This window comes from Peromyscus californicus, unplaced genomic scaffold (genome assembly GCF_007827085.1).
Source record: "Peromyscus californicus insignis strain IS unplaced genomic scaffold, ASM782708v3 Scaffold_6__1_contigs__length_162567912, whole genome shotgun sequence".
In the NCBI taxonomy this organism is placed as follows: Eukaryota; Metazoa; Chordata; class Mammalia; order Rodentia; family Cricetidae; genus Peromyscus; species Peromyscus californicus.
The window spans coordinates 138940207-138960560 of NW_026294584.1; the positions used below are offsets into that span (position 1 = coordinate 138940207).

General features: G+C 46.2%; 1 protein-coding gene across 13 annotated transcripts in view; it reads left to right on the plus strand.

Moving 5' to 3' along the window:
• Window positions 1–259: 259 nt before the first annotated feature.
• The window catches only part of Znf384 (zinc finger protein 384), a 32538-nt gene continuing 12443 nt past the window's right edge, over window positions 260–20354 (plus strand). The window contains exons 1-7 of one of the 13 annotated variants that reach the window (XM_052722058.1): window positions 260–383; window positions 1530–1589; window positions 18033–18103; window positions 18399–18636; window positions 18873–18920; window positions 19120–19453; window positions 20238–20330. In XM_052722058.1, coding sequence (XP_052578018.1) covers window positions 18038–18103; window positions 18399–18636; window positions 18873–18920; window positions 19120–19453; window positions 20238–20330 — 779 coding nt within the window. In that variant the 5' untranslated portion in view covers window positions 260–383; window positions 1530–1589; window positions 18033–18037. The other 12 variants (XM_052722062.1, XM_052722059.1, XM_052722061.1 and 9 more) reach the window with 12 other exon arrangements.

A 20354-nucleotide genomic window follows, 5' to 3' on the forward strand; every position in this document is an offset into this window, starting at 1 on the left:
CCCGTAACAGAACCCGCCTTCACTTCCGCTGAGGCGTCACATCAACCGATCGCTCTACAGGTCCCTGGGTAGGAGCCACTTCCGCCCTTACTTGTCGTAACTTCTGCCCTCAGTATCCCTGAGCCCTAGCAGCGCCGGATGTGTTCTGGCCGGTCCCGGAAGTGACTCGGTCTTTGAACTCTTCCCCCCCCACACACACACTCCTTTCCTGCTGCCGCCCTCCCTTCGCTACTTCCCTCCCTCCCCCCCCCCTTTTCGTTTCCGGCTCTCCCGCCTTCTCCGTGAAACGACTCCTCACTGAGGCTGTTGGGGGGGGGGAGGGAGGAAGGTGGGCGTGGAGGAATTGGGGTTCCCGGGAGCACGAGCCGCAGCACCACTTCCGGGTGAGTGTTCGGGAGGGAGGAGGGCGGGGGGCCACACACTGCCTCGCGCCCCCGCCCTGCGGGTGTCTCGCGCGCAGCTCGGCGAGTGCGGGGGTCCGTCTGGCGCCTGCAGTGCATGCCCGCGCAGCCCGCCTCTCGTTCCCCACCCCGCGCCCCGCGGGCCCTCGCGCTCCCTCGGCTCCCTCCTGTCCCTGCAAACGCCGCCCCTGCTGCGCGCTGGCTCAGGCGCTGGCGCCGCCGCCGCCGCCGCCGCCGCCGCCGGGTGAGTCTCGCGCCGCTGCGGTCGGCGCGCGCCAAGCTCTTTGCTCCTCCCCCTCCCCTTTTCCTTGGGTGAGCGGGATGTGGGGGGGGGGGGTGGTCCGCGATGGGACTGTAAGTGTGTCTGTCCCGGAACCGGAAGTGGTTGTGGAGGAGCGGGCGATGAGGAGGAATGGGGGGGGTTTAGGGGGCGGGTGCCTGTCTGGTGGGTGGCAGAGTTCAGCTCCCTGGAGGGGTGAAGGAGGGACGTCCCAAAGACCGGTCTTTGAGGAAGGAGTGGGAGTTGACATCGGGAAGAAGGACCCAGTTGGGTGTCTCAGGGGAGCGAAGGTTTTGGGGGGACAGCTGGGGGTCTCCACTATATAGACCACTGAAGGTTGAAGGAGGTACTTCTTGGCACAAGGCCTTGGGTAGGCAGGGGGCGAAGTCCTCACAGAAGTGGAGTGGGGGGGCCGAGGCCAGAGGAAGTGGCTGGGCCTGAACTTGGCACTGTGCCTGACACAAGGGCTTGGGCATCCCCCCCACCCTCAGCTTTGGTTTCTAAAGCCACTTCTCAGGAGCAGGGACCCTCCTGCATCTCTTCTGTTCTCTGACTCCCGGTTACTTGTAGCCCTGGGGAATGAAGAATAAGTGTCTGAGTCTAGGAGTGAAACCCAAGTGCTGGTGACAGAATTCATCTTAGTTTTGGGGAACTGGTTTTATTTCCCTTATATCCACGTAGTGAGTGGCACGGAACGCCTGTGACTCTGCCCTTCCATCCTTGGACTGTTGGCTGGGGAAGCTGCCTGCTTTCCAGATTGCTGACAGTCAAAGAACTTCTGAGGTTCTCTACAGTTGTTTGGTGGCCTCACCTTACTGGCCTCTGTAACCTGGAGAATTTGTTTCCAGAAAGTTCAGGAGCCCTGGAAAGGAGAAGGAATAAGACGTCAGGAGGAAGAGAGAGAGAGGGTAAGACAATCTTGGGTTAATGATTTGGGAGGAGATGGGGTCATAGTCAACTGGGTTTTTTTTTGTTGTTTTGATTTTCCTTAACAATGTGACAGAATTACTGGAGTAATCAACACTTGTGATACTGGTATTTGCTGTTAGAGAAAAAAAAAATCAGCCTTTTGTAGTTTAGTTTTCATGTAAAAAGTTGGCACTGTACCTTTGTTACCTTTCCTTGCCACTGGTACTCATCAGGAATGAAATGTGAAATGCTCAGGTGAAACCTGTGAATGGGCTTGCATTTTGTCAGAGGTTTATTTTGCTGTGGAGACACAAGGACCCAGACTGAAAAGGGTAGTCTATGGTGTAGCTTACAGAAAGAAGAAGAGCCAAGTTTGGAGAGTGTTTCCCATGCTTAGTGTCCAGTGGAGGGTTTGTGTGGATCTGTTGAGTGATGAGACTCTAACATGGGATTGTCAGAATTTGATGTCAGGTAAGGTTTTTTCAGGGGGGACACTGCTTCTAGGGTAGTTTGAAATAAAAGGGGATAAAATTATTATCATGTCTGCTCTAGTAGTAAGTCAAATCAAAATATGAGACCTGATGCTAATAGTGAAACCATTGTATTTTATTTTTGGGAGACAAGATTTTGTTACATAGCTCTGGCTAACCTGGAACTCACTAAGTAAACCAGATTGGCCTCAAACTTGAGGCGATCCTTGTACCTCTGCCACCCAAGTGCTGGGACTACAGGATATGCCACTTTGCATGATAGTAAGTAAGATTCTTTAGTTGAAAAATAGCAGCTAAAAACCACAAGAAACAATAGGGACTGGGGAGATGGCTCAGCAGTTAAAAGCACTGGTGGCCCTTCCATAGGACCTGAGTTCAATTCCCAGTACCCACATGGCAGCTCACAACTATCTATAACTGTCGTCCCATGGGATCTGATGCCCTCTTCTCTTATGCAGATGAAATACCCATATGCCTAAAATAAGTAAGTAAATCTTTAAAAATAACAGCAAAGGGCTGGAGAGATAATTCAGTTGGTAAAGTGCTTGTCATACAAACGTAAGGACCTATATTTGATCCTCAGAATCCTTGTAAGAAAGCTGGGCATGATAGGCCTCCAACAGGGGAGGCAGGAACAGGTGGGCTTACTGGCTAGCCAGTGTAGCAAAATTGGTGAGGCCTAGGTCAGTGAGATACCCAGAATCCAAAAATAAAGTAGATGGCCCCTGTGTAATGACACCCGAGGTTGTCCTCTGGCCTCTGTTCACAGGCATCAACACACATCTGTGCACCTTCATAAACACACAAACACTAGATAAAATTGCAAGTAATATAAACCCGTGGTCCTCACCATGTCAGTCAAAACCATATTCTCAAGGTCATGACACCTTTACCTTTGGATGGTTGGAAACACTATAAATGGCTGGGTAGAGGGACAAAGCTTTAGTGCAAGAGTGCTTGCCCCATTGTTAACATCTCCTATTCCAATAACTCCTTTTGTTTTTTTTTTTTTTTTTTGTTTTTGTTTTTGTTTTTGTTTTTTTTTTTTTTTTTGGTTTTTCGAGACAGGGTTTCTCTGTGTAGCTTTGCGCCTTTCCTGGGACTCACTTGGTAGCCCAGGCTGGCCTCGAACTCACAGAGATCCGCCTGGCTCTAGAAATCTTTTATATTTTTTTGTAAATTTTTGAATTTATATTTTGTATCTATTTTGTGTATGTTTGTATTCATACCAAAGTCAGAGGACAACTTGAGGGAGTTGGATCTCCCTATCATGTGGATTCTGGGGATTGAACTCAAGTCAGGCCTGATGGCAATCAGCCTTTTCTGCTGAGCTGTCTCCACAGCTCTTTTTTACTTTATTTTTTAAGGTAGGGTCTTATCTGGAGGTGGTGACATACGCCTTTACAGTACTTGGGAGGCAGAGGTAGGTGAATCTCTTGAGTTAAAGGCCAGCCAGGTCTACAGAGTGCCAACCAGGACTACACAGAGAAACCCTGTCTTAGAAAACCAAAAAAAAAAAAAAAAAAAGATAGGGTCTCATGTTGCACAGGATGACTTTGAACTCACTTTGTAGCTAAGCCTGAACTTGACCTTGTGATCCTTCTGTCTCCACCTCAATGCTGGGGTCAGCAGCTTGGCCTCACCCAGGTTTGTGTAGTGCTGGGCATCAAACCTGGGGCTTTATGCATGCTAGGCAAGCCTTGCCCTACTCAGCCAATCACCATACTGAGATTGGAGACTGAAAAGGAAAGGGCTAATTTAATCATGATAGTTTGGGGTGGGGGTTGTTGGGTTTTTTCCTTTAATTTTTTTAATGTGTATGGTTGTTTTGCCATTGTGTGTATCTATACCACTTGCATGCCCAGTGGCTCTGGAGGCCAGAAGAGGGCACTGAATCTCCTGAAACTGGAGTTACAGGTGGTTTTGAGCTGCCATGTGGATGCTGGGTCTTGAACCCAGGCAAGAGCATCTAGTGCTTTTAACTACTGAGTCATCTCTCCTGTCTGTCTGTCTGTCTGTCTGTCTCTGACTATCTATCTATCTATCTATCTATCTATCTATCCTCCATCCATCCATCCATCCATCTCTCTTGCTCCTTTATCTATCTATCTATCTAATCTATCTATCTATCTATCTATCTATCTTTATTTTTGAGATGAGGTCTCACTACATAGGCCAGGCTAGTAGTAAAGTCACCAAGATTCTCCTGCGTCTGTCTCCTGAGTGCTGGGGATTAAAGGATCCACTAGCCCACCACACTGAGCTTGTCTTTGTTTGTTTGTTTATTTTTTGTATTCAGACAAGGTTTCTCTGTGTAACAGTCCTGGTTGTCCAGGAACTCACTTTGTAGACCAGGCTGGCCTCAAAAAGAGATATGCCTGCCTCTGCCTCCCAAGTGCTGGGGCACTGCTTCTTTTTTGTTTTTAAATGTATCAGTACCATTAAAAGTGGTAGAGCCTTTTTTTTTAGGTAGATGCTGGGCGGTGATGGCACACGCCTTTAATCCGAATACTCAGGAGATAGAGGCGGGAGGATCTCTTTGAGTTTGAGGCCAGCCTGGCCTACAGAGCAAGTTCCAGGACATTCAGGACTGTTATATAAAGAAACCTTGTCTTGGGGAGAAAAACACCACACACTGGTAGAGATGTTTTATGTAGAGATGGTTTCCCTCTTTATGTCAGTAGACTTCTTTAGGTTGTGAGAATGTCGAGTAGTTTGGGGAGATTTTCTCTGTGATAGATAAGGGGAAAAAGTGAGTGGTAAGATAGCAGGCCAACAAGAATTTGAGTGCTGTGGCATCTGGGGTACCATTTGCATTGTATTTTAGCCATGGCCATCATTCTTGGCTCTGCAGCTGATCTCTTGTCAAGGGATATATGGATTTAGGAAAACCTACCAGGAAAAGGATAGTATAGATAGCTTTTTGTTGTTTACATTTATTTTTGTGTGTGTGTGTGTGTACAGATGTGAGACAGCACACATGTGGAGGTCAGAGGACAACTTGGAGGAGTTGGTTCTTTCCTTCCACCATGTACGTTCTAGGGATGGAGCTACAGTTATCAATCAGCCTTGGCAGCAAGCACCTTTCACCTGCAAAAACATGTCTGTAGTTTTTGAGATAGGGTCACACTTAGTACCCAGATTGGCCTGGAGCTGTATAGAGCAGGAGCCGGCCTCTTACTCCCATAACGGTCCTCCAGTCTCAGCCTCTCAAGTGCTTAGATTATAGTGTGAGCTACTGTGTCCTACAAATTACAGCATTTTTCTCACATGTCATTTTATAGCTGACTATTTATGTTTTGTGAGCAGTAGTTCTTAAGTGCCTGATTTTGGGCTGCCCTATTTATTGGAAATGCCTCTTTATTTTATTTTGAGACAGTCTTACCATAGATCCTTGGCTGGAAATGTGGAGACCAGCTGGCCTTGAACTCAAAAGAAGAGACCTTCTTGCCTCTGCCTCCCCAGTGCTGGGATTAAAGGCCTGTGCCACGATGACTGGTGGGTTAGGGTTTTATTTATTTACTTTTTTTTTTTTTTTTTGGTTTTTCGAGACAGGGTTTCTCTGTGTAGCTTTGCGCCTTTCCTGGAACTCGCTTTGGAGACCAGGCTGGCCTCGAACTCACAGAGATCCGCCTGGCTCTGCCTCCCAAGTGCTGGGATTAAAGGCGTGCGCCACCACCGCCAGGCTATTTATTAACTTTTTAAAATGTATTACTTTTTTTTTTTTTTTTTTTTGTGGGGAGGGGCATGCATCATAGAGCACATTCGGAATTTAAAACATATTTTGTCGTAGTCTATTCACTCTACTATGTGAGTCCTAGGGACTGAACTCAGGTCATCAGGCTTGGCCATTATTCTCTGGCCCTCTGTTACTTTATTTTTTATTTATTTATTTATTTATTTATTTATTTATTTATTTATTTATTTATTTATTTATTTATTTGGTTTTTCGAGACAGGGTTTCTCTGTGTAGCTTTGCACCTTTCCTGGGACTCACTTGGTAGCCCAGGCTGGCCTCGAACTCACAGAGATCCGCCTGGCTCTGCCTCCCGAGTGCTGGGATTAAAGGCGTGCGCCACCACCGCCCGGACATTTTTAATTAAAAAGCATTTACCAGGTGGTGGCGCACGACTTTAATTTTAGTACTTGGGAGGCAGAGGCAGGCGGATCTCTCTGAACTAGAGACCAGCCTGGGCTACAGAGTGAGTTCTAGGACAACCAGGGCTACACAGAAAAAACCTGTCTCTAATCCCAGCACTTGGGAGGCAGAGCCAGGCGGATCTCTGTGAGTTCGAGGCCAGCCTGGCCTACCAAGTGAGTTCCAGGAGAGGCGCAAAGCTACACAGAGAAACCCTGTCTCGAAAAACAAACAAACAACAAAAAAAACAAAACACAAACAAAAATATTATTTCATATGTATGCATATTTTGCCCCCGTGTATGTATGTATTTGCACCATGTGCATGCCTGGTGGTTCAGAAGATGCGATATAGATGGTTGTAAGCCACTGTGTGGTGCTAAGAACTGGGCCTGAGGCTTCTGTGAGAACAAGTGCTCTTAGTTTCTGAACCATTCTTCAGCCCTGGCTCTCTGTTACTTTAAAAAAATAGGGCTTTTTGTTTGGTTTGAGACAGGGTTTCATGTATCCCAGGCTGGCCTTGCTGTTTAGAATCAAGGATGACCTTGACCTTCTGTTCCTCCTACTTGGAATTTCCCAGCGGTGGGATTACAGGTATATACTGCCACGCCCAGTTTATAGTATGGGGATCCAGCTCAGGCCTACTGCATGCTTTGCAAGTACTCTGCCAACAGAGCTGTATCCCTGTTTTTTTTTTTTTTTTTTTTTTTGGTTTTTCGAGACAGGGTTTCTCTGTGCAGCTTTGCGCCTTTCCTGGGACTCACTTGGTAGCCCAGGCTGGCCTCGAACTCACAGAGATCCGCCTGGCTCTGCCTCCCGAGTGCTGGGATTAAAGGCGTGCGCCACCACCGCCCGGCCTGTATCCCTGTTTTTAATTATTGTTTTTAATTTACTTTTTTGAGATAGGGTCTCATGTATCCCAGGCTCGCTTCAAGCTTATTATGTAGACCAGGATAACCTTGAACCTTTTTTTTTTTTTTTAATTATGTGTATGTTTGTGGTTATGTGTATGTGAGTACTCAGGCCAGAGGAATTGGATCCTCCCAGAGCCACCTACCATGAGTGCTAGGAACCAAACTTGGATCTCCTGCAAAAGCAGTATACCATCTTTTTTTTTTTTTTTTCAAGACAGGGTTTCTCTGTGTAGCAGTCCTGGAACTCATTTTGTAGCCCAGGCTGGCCTTGAACTCACTAAGATCCGCCTGGCTCTGCCTCCCAAGCGCTGGGATTAAAGGCGTGTGCCACCACGCCAGGCTCAGAATGCACTACCAACCATGAAGCCATCTTACAAGCCGTCTTTCTTGCCCTCAACTCTGAACTTCTCTTTTTTCCACCTAATTAGCCTCCTAATTGGTGCTTAACTGTGTCTCCAAAAGGCCATTCTACCATATGATCAGGCCAGCTGCTTTGGCATGGTGGGGACCATGGTAGACCAGTGGATTCCATGAACATGGGCCCACTGTCACAATTTTCTGGCTGTGAAGTGAGTTCCCTGCTCAGAAACAATGCTACGTGGAATACCGTAATGATAGACAAGGCCTTCTGTAGTTCCATCACTACTCCATTGGCTATAGCCCATGACCATATGTTCTACCCACAGTGAAGACTCCCCTTTACCTGTGTCTTTCCGGGGTGTCTCAGAAAGGTGTTATAATACTGCAGCTGTCTACTTCTCTGTCCCTGCATAGAATATAGATAGAACCATCAGTAAGCCAGGCGCTGTTTTCCTCTACTTCAGGTCATCTGACCATAGATGCACACCATGAGACTAGGTGCATGCTTGGAAGCAGCAGGCATGTCAGTGGGAATAGAGTGTGTTTCATGTCACTTGCTTGCACCATCCGTGCTGGATCATAGGTTGTGTGGATTTGTTTTATTCTTTTTTTTTGAGACAGGGTTTCTCTGTGTAACAGCCTTGGCTGTCATGGAACTCACTCTGTAGCCCAGGCTGGCCTTGAACTCACAGAAATCTGCCTGCCTCTGCCTCCTAAGTGCTGGGATTAAAGGTGTGCACCAGCACTGCCTGGCAAGTTTGTTTTAACATTTCATTATTGTATGTGTGTGTGTGTGTGTGCCTGAGTGTGCTGCTGTGCGTGTGCAGAGATCAGAGGACAACTTGTAGTTGCCATTTCTCACGTTTTACCTTGTAGGAATAAGGGACCAAACTTAGATTGTCAGGCATGGCAGCAAGTGCCCTTACCTGCTGAGCCATCTTGATAGTCCTTGGCTGTTTGTTTTTTTGAAACGGGGGTCTCATGTATCCCAGACTGGCCTTGAATACTCTATGTAGCAAAGGAGAAGGATGGCCTTGAACTCCCGATCCCCCTGTCTCTGCCTCCCACAAGTACTGTGCATATAGGTGTGTGCCATCACACTTGGGTAAGATTGGCCTTTTTATTCATACTCCATTCCAAAATAAATTATATTGGAATATATATAAGTGAATATATAAGTGAAGTTTCATGAGAATATGATCTTAAACTGAATGTCAGTTTGCTATCAAAAACTATTTTTTTTCTCACACCTTTAATCCCGGCATTTAGGAGGCAGAGGCTGGTGGAACTCTATGAGTTCAAGGCCACTCTTGTCTACATAGTGAATTCTAGGCTGTCCAGGGCTACATAGAGAAACCCTGTTTCAAAAACATAAAGCAACCTTAAGTTTGGGGAGCTGGAGAGAGGGCTCTGCAGTTAAGAGCACTTGCTGCTCTTGCAGAGGACCCAGATTCAATTCCCAGCATCCACGTGGCAATTCACACCTATCTGTGACTCCAGTTCCAGGGTCTTCAATGTTGATACAAAGCATGTACATGGTACAAAGACATACATGCAGACAAACACCCAAACACATCAAATAAAATTTTTTTTTTTTTTTTTTTTTTTTTTTTTTTTTTTTTTTTTTAAATATTTATTTATTTATTATGTATACAGCATGTATGACTGCAGGCCAGAAGAGGACACCAGATCTCATTACAGATGGTTGTGAGTCACCATGTGGTTGCTGGGAATTGAACTCAGGACCTCTGGAAGAGCAGTCAGTGCTCTTATCCTCTGAGCCATCTCTCCAGCCCCAAATAAAATTTTTAAAGCCTGTGTGCCTTGGGTTGACAAGTACTACTCTCAGGTCACATTTGCTGATGTGTGTGTGTGTGCGTGCGCGCGTGTGCATGCACACGTGCGCTTGTGCTCCCACATGTGTTTTCAAGATTTGTTTTACGTGTATTAGTGTTTGACCTCTATGTATGGATGTGAACCATTTACGTGCAATGTTGGAAGCAGCCCTGGAACTGGATGTAAAGGAGGTTACGTGCTGATGCCTGGGTGCTGAGAATTGAACCTGAGTCCTCGGCAAGAGCAACGGGTGCTTTAACTACAGAGCTGGCTCTCTAGTTCCGCTTTTGGGTGGGGGTTTGGTTGTTTGGTTGCTTTTTCCAGACAGGGTTTCTCTGAGTAACAGCCCTGGCTGTCCTGGAATTTGCTCTGTAGACCAGGCTGGCCACCCGCTCAGAAATCTGCCTGCCTCTACCACCACTCCCTGCTTCCTGTTTTGTTTTGTTTAATGTAATTTTTTCTTTGACAACTTCATACGTGTACGTAATATATATTGTTATATATATTGTTCATATTCATCTCCAATTACCTTTTTTTTTTTAAGATTTATTTATTATGTATACAGTGTTCTGCCTGCAGGCCAGAAGAGAGCACCAGATCTTATTATAAATGGCTGTAAGCCACCATGTGGTTGCTGGGAACTGAACTCAGGACCTCTGGGAGAGCAGCCAGTGCTCTTAACCTCTGAGCCATCTCTCCAGCCCCCATTACCCTTTCTTATTCCCTTCCCTTTGGACCCCTTCTTTGTTCCTACTTCATGTCTATTTTCTTCCTATGTCTCACTGAGTTTAATTAAGATTGCATGAACGTGAATGTGGGGTTGTTTACTGAAGAAAAATGGCTCCTCATGTTCCAGCAGTCATTAACTGCTAATGATAAAACCTCAGCTAGAGGTAGGACCTCATGGACCTCAGACTCATGGCAGCCTTGAACTCCCTTACCTCTGGAGGACTGGGACTGTAGTAGGTATGAACCACACACTCAACTGCTTTTTTTTTTGAGACTAGTCTTTTAGAGCCCTGATTGACTTTAAATTTACTGTGTAGTTGAGGATGATTTGCAACTCCTGGTTCTGGTTTCTGCCCTCAGTGTTTGGTGTCATAGGAGTGTACTGCCCCGCCTAGCAGAGCTGGTTCTGGTCTCTCCCCCCCCCCCCCCCCCCCCCCCCCCCCCCAGTGTTTGGTGTCATAGGAGTGTACTGCCTACCTAGCAGAGCCCTTTTCCTAAACCTGTTCCTTGCTGCCTTCTTGGTTTAGTAACTTGTCCTCCAGATTCATTATTTGAAAAAGAAGAAGCTGGGCTGGGTGATATATGTCTTTAATTCCAGCAGCATTTGGGAAGTAGAGGCCAGTCTGGGCTGTATGAGACATTATCTCAAAAACAAGCAAACAAAAACAAGGACATCCAGTTGGCTCAGTGGGTAAAGGCATGCCCTGCCAAGCCTGATAACTTGAGTTCAGCCTCCAGAAACCACACAGTGGAAGGGAAGAACCAACTCGTGTAGGTTGTCCTCTGTCCTCCACATGTGTGGTATTATGTATGTAACTTCCACACACAACATAAAGAATTTTTAGTTAGGGTCTTACTCTGTAGCCCTGGCTGGCTTTGAACTCACAGGAATCTACCTGCCTCTGCCTTGTGAGTGCTAGAATTAAAGGCATGTGTCACCATTCCTACCAAAGGAAAAAAATTGTTAAACACACACACATACCCCCAAAAATCAAAGTAACAATCCATGCTTTTTAGAATTGTCAGGTGAGTGGAGAGATGGCTTAGAGGTTAAGAGCACTGGCTGCTCTTCCAGAGGTCCTGAGTTCAATTCCCAGCAACCACATGGTGGCTCACAACCATCTAGAATTGTCAGGATTAAATGGTATACATTGTAAGGTCCTCTATCACTTTCTTGAGGACTGATTCAGCCAGGTAAAGGTACTTTCCAATCAAGCCTGGAGACTGAGTTTGGTTCCCAGAACCCGTGTCAGGCAGAAGGAGAGAATTGACTGCATAGAATTGTCCTCCAGCCTCTGCGTGTGCACTGTTGCACATATGCACATACATACTGACAGCCAATACTTTTTGTTGTTGTTTTGTTCTTTGAGAAAGGGTTTCTTTGTGTAGCCCTGACTGCCCCAGAACTCGCTCTATAGACCACCCTGGCCTTAAACCCAGAGATTCGCCTCTGCCTCTCAAGTGCTGGCATTATAGGCGTACAGCACTGTACTTTTCTTTGGGCATCCAGCTCCAAAAAATCAACGTGGAGACTTACTATTAATTATGAAAGCTTGGCCTTAGCTAGGCTTGTCCCACTATCTTTTTTTTTTTTTTTTTTTTTTTTTTTTTTTTTTTTTTTGAGGCAGAGTTTCTCTGTGCAACAGCCCTGGCTGTCCTGGAACTCACTCTGTAGACCAGGCTGGCCTAAAACTCAGAGATCTGCTTGCCTCTGCCTCCCAAGTGCTGAGATTAAAGATGTGTACCACTACCACCTGGCACTCACCAGCTTTTTAACTTAAATTAACCCATTTCTGTTCATTGTGTGTTGCCATGTGATTCATGGCTTTTACCTCTCCTCCTGCATGTCTATTCCCTCTGTGACCGCTGGTGACACCACCTTTCTTCCCAGACCCCTCTCTGTCCAGAAGTCCCTGCTTTACCTCCTGCCTTGCTATTGGCTGTTCAGCTTTTTATTAAACCAGTCGCTTGACATGTCTTTACACAGTGTAAAGGAATAAATTCCACAGCACGCCATTTAAAAATATTCTTGCCAGCCACAGTGGCGCACGCCTTTAATCCCAGCACTCGGGAGGCAGAGGCAGGCGGATCTCTCTGAGTTCGAGGCCAGCCTGATCTACAGAGCAAGATCCAGGACAGGCACCAAAACTACACAGAGAAACCCTGTCTCGAAAAAGAAAAGAAAAATATTCTTAATAGTCTTGAACATGATAAACAATGCTGCTGCTGCTTGCATCCACATGACTTTGTATGGCAGTGGGAGATAGCTCCACTTGCCTATGGTAGTGGTCCTGTAGACCTTTTTGTCCTTTTATACATTGTAGAAGGGGCTTTCCCAGAACTGAAGTAGTCTCAGAACACCTTAGGAAGTCTTGGAGCTCTCTCTGCTTAAGGAAAATAGGAATGGGTGTAAGCTTTGTGTTCTCGTTTTCACGGATCCTTTATGGGGACATTGTTAGTTTGGGACTTCTCTTGTGAATTTTTCATATCTACAATACATTTGCTGCTTTTATTCTTTAGAGAGAAATAAAAAAATTAGACCTCCCTTTTATTCTGCAGCCGAATTCTCTACTTCACTCCCTTTGTCCCTCACCATTCTTGGCTTGTTTAGTTTTGTTTTGTTAAGAGACAGGGTTTCTCTGTGTAACCCTGGCTGTCTTTGAACTCAGAGATCCCACTTGCCTCTGCCTCCTGAGTGCTGGGATCAAAGGTGTGTGAGACCATGCCCAATGACGTGTCTTCTATTTTCTTTCTCTTCAGTGGAAGAGGAGAAAGACAAAGGTTATGGTTGACATTTGAGCTTCTAGCATCTTTTTGAAAATTTATACATATAGAGCCCACTATATTCAAATCAGTACAAAATAACATTTGAGTGATGTCAAGGGCAGTGGGACAACATTAATGTAGAATATGTGATCACTGCCCCCCAAAAGTTTAGCCAGATTGGATCCCCTTAAACTGTAATCAGATTGTTTCTGTTGCCTTAGGAGGTCCTGGAACTCCTTTATATAAAAGGTCAGGTTCAGCTAGGTTAGCATCAAAAGAATCTCACAGTCCTACTGTTCAGCTGGCCCCCAGATGTGTAGATTCACTAGGAAATGTTACACCATTGCTGGTGTGCTGTGTGGGTGTGCCTGAGATGACTGTCTTCTGAACGTGAAGAAGCGTTAGACTGTTTCCTAAAGAATATGGTACAACTATGTGTGTAACATTCATATTATTTTGGGGAAGTATATGTGAGGTTACCAATACATTTCTTATAACATTTGTTTATTTTGTGTGTGTGTGTGATAGTGTGCAGTGGCATGTGCATGCGGAGGTCAGAGATGTGGGACATTTATTTTTTTTTTGCCCGCTCTGTCATTTTATAAAAGGATGCCTTGTGGGTGTAGAGGTGCTTGCTGCCAAGCCTGACAGCTTGAGTTCAATCCAAGCATCCTCGTCTCGAAAGGAAAGAAGTAACTCCGATAAGAACCCCTCTAACCTTCATACATGTGCCATGGATGTGATTGAGCATGCACACTTCAGTAGTTTAAAGGGACTTGAGGGCTGGAGAGAGAGCTCAGAGGTTAAGAGCACTGCTTGCTCTTCCAAAGGTCCTGAGTTCCAATCCCAGCAACCACATGGTGGCTCACAACCATCTGTAATGAGATCTGGTGCCCTCTTCTGGCCTGCAGGAATATGTGCAGATAGAACACTGTATACATAATAAATAAATAAACCTTTAAAAAAAAAATAAAGGGACTTGAACATGTACTTTTGGTATCCATTGGGAAGGGGTCTTGGAACCAATCCCCTGGGGATAACTAGAGTGACTTTTGTAACTCAGGACCAGGATTTGGCTGGCATTGCTCATTTAGTATTGACCCTTACTTATGTGAAGCTGTCAAAGCCACAGATTTGGTACATTCCTGTCCTTGGCTGAAATACGTTTCATCCTTTTGTAGATTTTAAGAAATTCAGAGGTTGGCAAGTTGAAAAGGGAACTGGGCGGTGGTGGTGCACGCCTTTAATCCCAGCACTCAGGAGGCAGAGGCAGGCGGATCTCTGAATTCAAGGCCAGCCTGGTCTACAGAGCAAGTTCCAGGATAGGCAGGCTCCAAAGCTACACAGAGAAACCCTGTCTGGAGTTGGGGGGGGGGGGGCGGGTTAAAAGAGAAAAGGGACTAGAGAGATGGCCCAGCAATTAAGAGAACTGACTGATGTTCCAGAAGACACGGATTCAATTCCCAGGCCATCTGGTTTCTGATCACACCAGGCTAAAAAAAAAAAAAAAAAAGGACCCACGTGACCCCTCTCATTTTCCTTAAAAGCTGGGCGGTGGTTGCACACACCTTTAATCCCAGCATTTGGGAGGCAGAGCCAGCTAGATCTCTGTGAGTTTGAGGCTAGGACAGGCACCAAAACTACACAGAAAAACCCTGCCTCGTAAAAAAAATAAAAGGGGGAATGGGGGGAAAGAGAGCACTGGCTTTTCTAGAGGACCTGGGTTTGATTTCCAGCATCCCTATGGCAGCTTAAAACCATCTGTAACTCTAGTCCCAAGGGGATTGGCCTCTGAGGTCACTGCATGCACATGATGCAGACATATATTCGAGTATTTATACACATAAAATAAAAATAAAATGTAAAATTATTAAGAATTAGAGAAAGCTGGGTATGATAGCACATGCCTTTAATTCCAACGCTTAAGCAGAGGCAGGTAAATCTTTGTGAGTTCTAGGCCAACCTGACGTACATCTCAGGTTTCAGATCAGCAGGGTTACGTGGAGATCCCGTCCCAAGGGAAAAAAATATTTTTTTCCTGCCTGGCCTTGTTTGTTGGAAGTGTTTCCCACTCTCTGGAGTCGGCCTACTGGCTTCTCTGTCTCTAGGCTGGTGTCAGCTGTCAGCCCCAGCATGTCCCCCTTGGAAGCGGCTTCACTTGTGCTCACAGCTCTTCCTTCATTTCCTGAAAGCTGGCTGGCTGCTCTTGACTCAGCACAGTGTCTTTTGGTGGTGGAGGTGGGGTTTTTGTTTGTTTGTTTGTTTGTTTTCTTCTTCGAGACAGGGTTTCTCTGTGAAACAGTCCTGACTGTCCTTGAACTCACTCTGTAGACCAAGCTGGCCTTGAACTCACAGAGCTCCACCTGCCTCTGCCTCTTGAGTTGCTGGGATTAAAGGTGTGCGCCTCCACCGCCCAGCGTTGGTGTTTTTTAGTTGATACTTGCTAATTGTCCATATTTATGAAGGATAATGTGATAATTTGATACATGGATTCTAACATGTAATTAGGGTAATTGACATTTCCTTCTCTTTAAAAAATTTATTCTTTGGTGGCAACGTGTATTCCTGCTTTTCCTTTTTCTATTCCACTATTCTTATTAGTTATTAATTTTTACATGTAGCGCCAGCTGACTTGCAACTGTTTACATAGACCAGGCTAGCTTGGAACTCACAGAGGTTTGTCTACTTCTACCTTCTGAGTGCTTAGATTAAAGATGTTTCCACAAGCAGCCCAATTATTATTGTATACATGCGTATGCCTGTGCATGCATACCGGTGTGTGTGTGTGTGTGTGTTTAGGTCGGTCAGTCAGCATATAACTTTTGTGTCATCGGGTCTCTCCTTCCACTTTACATGGGCTCCATTGATCAACCTAGGTCCTGCCGGGTGGTGGTGGCGCATGCCATTAATCCCAGCAACTCAGGAGGCAGAGGCAGGAGGATCTCTGAGTTCAAGGACAGCCTGGTCTACAGAGTGAGTTCAAGGACAGTCAGGACTGTTTCACAGAGAAACCCTGTCTCAAAAAACCTAAGGGGGTAGTGGGTGGGAAACTGGGTTCCTAGGCCTGTGCAGAAGGTCCCTTCCCTGCAGAGCCATCGCTCCGGCCCGCCACCGTTCTCTGTGTCCCCTACCTCCCTTGTGTAGGGGAATCAAACCCAGGGCCTCACACATACCAGACAGGTGCTAAGCCACCCCTCCAGCCTCACACTCCTTATCTACCTCCGTGGAGGGTCTTTCCTGGTCTAGGCAGCTGCCCTTAACCAAGCATACTGCCAATGAAGCCTTCCAGAGTGAGGTGATCAGATTAGGAAACTAGATTTTGAACTGAATTGTAGTTGCTTTACTTTGTTTTTTCTGCTTTAATTTTTTTTGGGGGAGTGGGGGACGACAAAGTTCTAGAACAACCGGAGCTCTTACATAGAGAAACCTTGAGGGAGAAAAAAAATGTGTGTGCAAGTGCCTACCAAGGCATGAAGATGGCATTGGGTCTCTTGGAGCTGGAATTACAGTCATTTGCAAGCTGCCTGAGTGCTAGGATCCAAATTCCAGTCCTCAGGATTGAGCAAGAAGCACTCATGACCACTGAGCCACTGCTCCAGTCCGTTAACCATCCCCCCCCCACCCCCCCCCACCCCCGTGTGTGTGTGTGTGTGTGTGTGTGTGTGTGTGTGTGTGTGTGTGTGTGTGTGTGTGTGTGTCTCCGTTTGTGTCTCCATTCCTTTAATCCCAGCACTTGGGAGGCAGAGGCAGTCAGATCTGTGAGTTGAGGCCAGCCTGGTCTACAGAGTGAGCTCCAGGATAGCTGGGACTACACAGAGACTCTTTCTTAGAAAAGGAAAAATAAATAAATAATAATAGAGAATAGATAAATAATAAAAGAATAAAATGAAAAGTCAAGAGGGTTGGAGAGATGGCTTAGGAAGCATGAAGAGCTGAGTGTGGATCTCCAAACCACACAAAAATTGCAGGTGGGTGCTGGCCTGCCTGTAACCCTAGCACTCATGAACTGGAGTCAGGGACTGCTTAGGTAGCCAGACTGTCAGAAGGAGTAGATCTGGGTTCAGTAAGAGACCCTGCCTCAATTTATATGGTGGAGAGTGATCAAAGAAGACACTCCAACTCATCACACACATACACACACGCACACACATGCACATACCACACCTGGCCAGAACTCCTTTTTAAAACTGGTAATGTGTTTGAAGAGTGCTGTTTTCTCTTCCTGTGGATCCAATTCAGTTCCCAACCACCTAGAACTCCAACTCCAGGGGTCCAGTTCTCTCTTCTGGCCTCCAAGGGCACACCTGCACATGCACACAATCTGTTACAGTTTTTATTTGTTGTTTGTTTTGTGTTTTTTAAGACTGGTAATTCTTAATTCCTTGATTCTTTCTGCCCAGCCCATCATGTATATAACCCAATGAGACACCCTGTTCTTTAGTCTTGGTGAGATTTGTGTGGTATTGATCCAGGTATCATCTAATATGCAAAGACTGATTCTAGGCCAGGTGTGGTGGTGCATCCTATAATCCTAGATAGACAGGAGGCTGAAGGAGGAGGATCACCATTTGGAGGCCAGCTTGAACTGTTGAGTTGTTCAGGTTCCTGCCAGACTGAAATCTTTTCAAGCTGTGTAGAATTGCAGTTCATACATGTGTTAATTGGAAATCTGAAAGAAAAAACAAAAACAAACAAAAAAACCTTTTTTTCAAGGAAAATGGATGTAAGTGATGAAAGGGAACAATTAATGATAACATGGCTGTTTTCAAGCTTATGAGTGATTTGCTGTTGTGTGGCCATAGGTACATCTCTTTTCCATAGCTTCATTTCTCTTCAAAGTGAAATACCAATTCTGGTTTCTTGAAGTTTGGCAAACGTTTTATGACTCAATGAGATGCACATAAATTTTGTCATAAACATTAAAAATTGTGTTTTGGGGTGGGCCATACTGCTCGGTGGTTGTTTCTATTCATCTGTTATTTTTAGAGAGTGTTTCAGTAAGTAGTCCACACTGGCCTTAGCCTCTAGCTTCCTGAGTGCTGAGATTACAGCCCAGTGCCACTTTGTCTGGTCTAGACATTGAGATCATGACTTAATTCCCAACTATGTGGTCAGGTGCTAGACACCAGAATTCCATCAACTACTCTGCTCCATTACTAGCATTCAGTAGTTATTCCCAGGTGTGATGTGGTGCTCTGTCTCTTTTCAGGTAGAATGGAAGAGTCTCACTTCAATTCTAACCCATACTTCTGGCCTTCTATCCCCACAGTCTCAGGGCAGGTAAGTGGTGTGTGTTTTATTCTCCCAGTATTCATTTCAGCTCTGAGAAGTGAGTTCTTCGTGATGTTTCTACTGTGTGGAGGCTGAAGCAAAGTAAAACACACCTTGTTCCACTGAATCCATTATCACTGAGAGTTCTGTAGTGTTTGGCTCTGGCTCCTGTCCAGAAACAGATAATCAACTCCTTGTTCCTTGATCTCCAAGGAGAAGACAATGGAACGTCCTTATGGAGCAGACAAAAATCAGGCTTGCTCAGTCTGAAGAGGGTACTCCTCTTCCCCTCCTTTTCTTTTAGATTGAAAATACAATGTTCATCAACAAGATGAAGGATCAGCTATTGCCAGAAAAGGGCTGTGGACTGGCGCCACCTCACTATCCCACTTTGCTGACAGTGCCTGCCTCAGTGTCTCTGTCCTCTGGCATTAGCATGGACACAGAGTCCAAGTCAGAACAGCTGACCCCACACAGTCAGGCATCTGTCACCCAGAACATTACTGTGGTCCCTGTACCATCTACAGGACTGATGACTGCAGGTAAGCACCCTTGCTTCTCTCCAATCTGAGGTGTTGATCTCTCCTGATCAGTACCCCAGTCTGGAGGGCTCTGAGGACATGGGGAGTGGGGGTATGTGTTTAATTCCTCAATCAGATTTTTATTAAGTGCCTACTGTGTACCTAGCAATGTGCTAGGCATTGTGGGGGATACAAAGAAGTAGAAGATGCGGTCCCTGCCTTTGAGGAGGTGACATTCTTTCCTTCTCTGAATCAAGGAGTCTCCTGTTCTCAGAGGTGGAGAAGAGAAGGGAGTCAATCAAGGGGTAAATTTCACTGTTACCAGGGGGGCTGGGGACAGGGGTTAGGAAACCATTATTTTTGTACAGGGTTTGGGAGTTCCTGTATCGTAGTGGGCTGGAGGGTGGTGGTGAGGGGTTAATTAGACAACTATCTGGGGGAAATGAAATAGATTAGGTCAGAGGTGAACAGCATGACCCCATCTCCTTTTTCTGCCAATCCTAGGTCCTGGTTTGGTAATCACATCCCCCTCAGGCTCTCTTGTGACCACAGCCTCATCAGCTCAGACCTTCCCTATTTCGGCTCCCATGATTGTCTCAGCTCTTCCCCCTGGCTCACAAGCCCTGCAGGTGGTCCCTGACCTCTCTAAGAAGGTAGCATCAACCCTAACTGAGGAAGGAGGCGGAGGTGGTGGTGGAGGTGGCAATGTGGCTCCTCCTAAACCTCCTCGAGGCCGCAAGAAGAAGCGGATGCTGGAATCAGGGCTTCCTGAGATGAATGACCCTTACGTCCTTGCCCCCGATGACGATGACCATCAGAAAGATGGCAAGACCTACAGGTAGGACTCAAAGTCAGGGGCACGATGGGTTTGAGGGTCGCTGTTTCGAGCCTCCCCTATCTTCTTTGGGTCCTGCCCCAAGTCGGGCTCTGCTCTCAGCAGCTGTCCACCTGAGCGCCACTTGCATGTCCAGGTGCCCTGTGCTCTGATAGGGAGGTGCAGCTGCAGCCCTCGCAGCTGTTAGACCCCTCGTTCCACTGCCCCTTTGAAAACTCAGCTTGCCATGCTCCTTAACGGATTTTTGAGTGACAGGAGAGTTTCTCTCTTGTAATAAAGCTTCAGACTGGGCTCCAATGTCTGCAGCTCCCTTTTTCCTTTCTGTTTCTTATTTTCAAGAAATCTTTCTGGTAAGCACCTTAGCTAACCCTGTGCCACCCGCCAGCTCTTGGGGTGTGTTGAGCACTGAGCCCATTACCATTAGCCCCTGCATGGTTGGGATGGGAGGAATAGTATTCTTATAAAATGACTTGTTTGCTCACTTTCCAATTCACGGAAGTCATTTTGATCCTCCACTTTCTCTTCCATTGTCCCCTCCAAAAGAGCCTATGCATATTTGCATGTGGCACTGTGTACAGAGAAATCCTTGCCCTTTGAACGTTGAAACAACCTTGAATCTCATTGAGAGCTGTCAGGGTCCCTAGTGGGTTTTGGAGACTTGGTCCCAATGTGCACAATGGGTTATTTATCACAGCTTTGACATATATAGACAGGGGCAGATTTGCATGGCTGGGAGACTGGTTCTGTCCTTAGTGTACCGAGATGGGCAATGTTGTTCCCATTTTAGGAGCGAAGGGAACTGCGGCACAGGAAATGGACAGAGCCTTGGGCTCATGGATTCAGTTCCCGGCTCCACCACGAACTTGCTGTGTGACCCTGGGCAAGTCCTTTTCCCCTCTCTGCG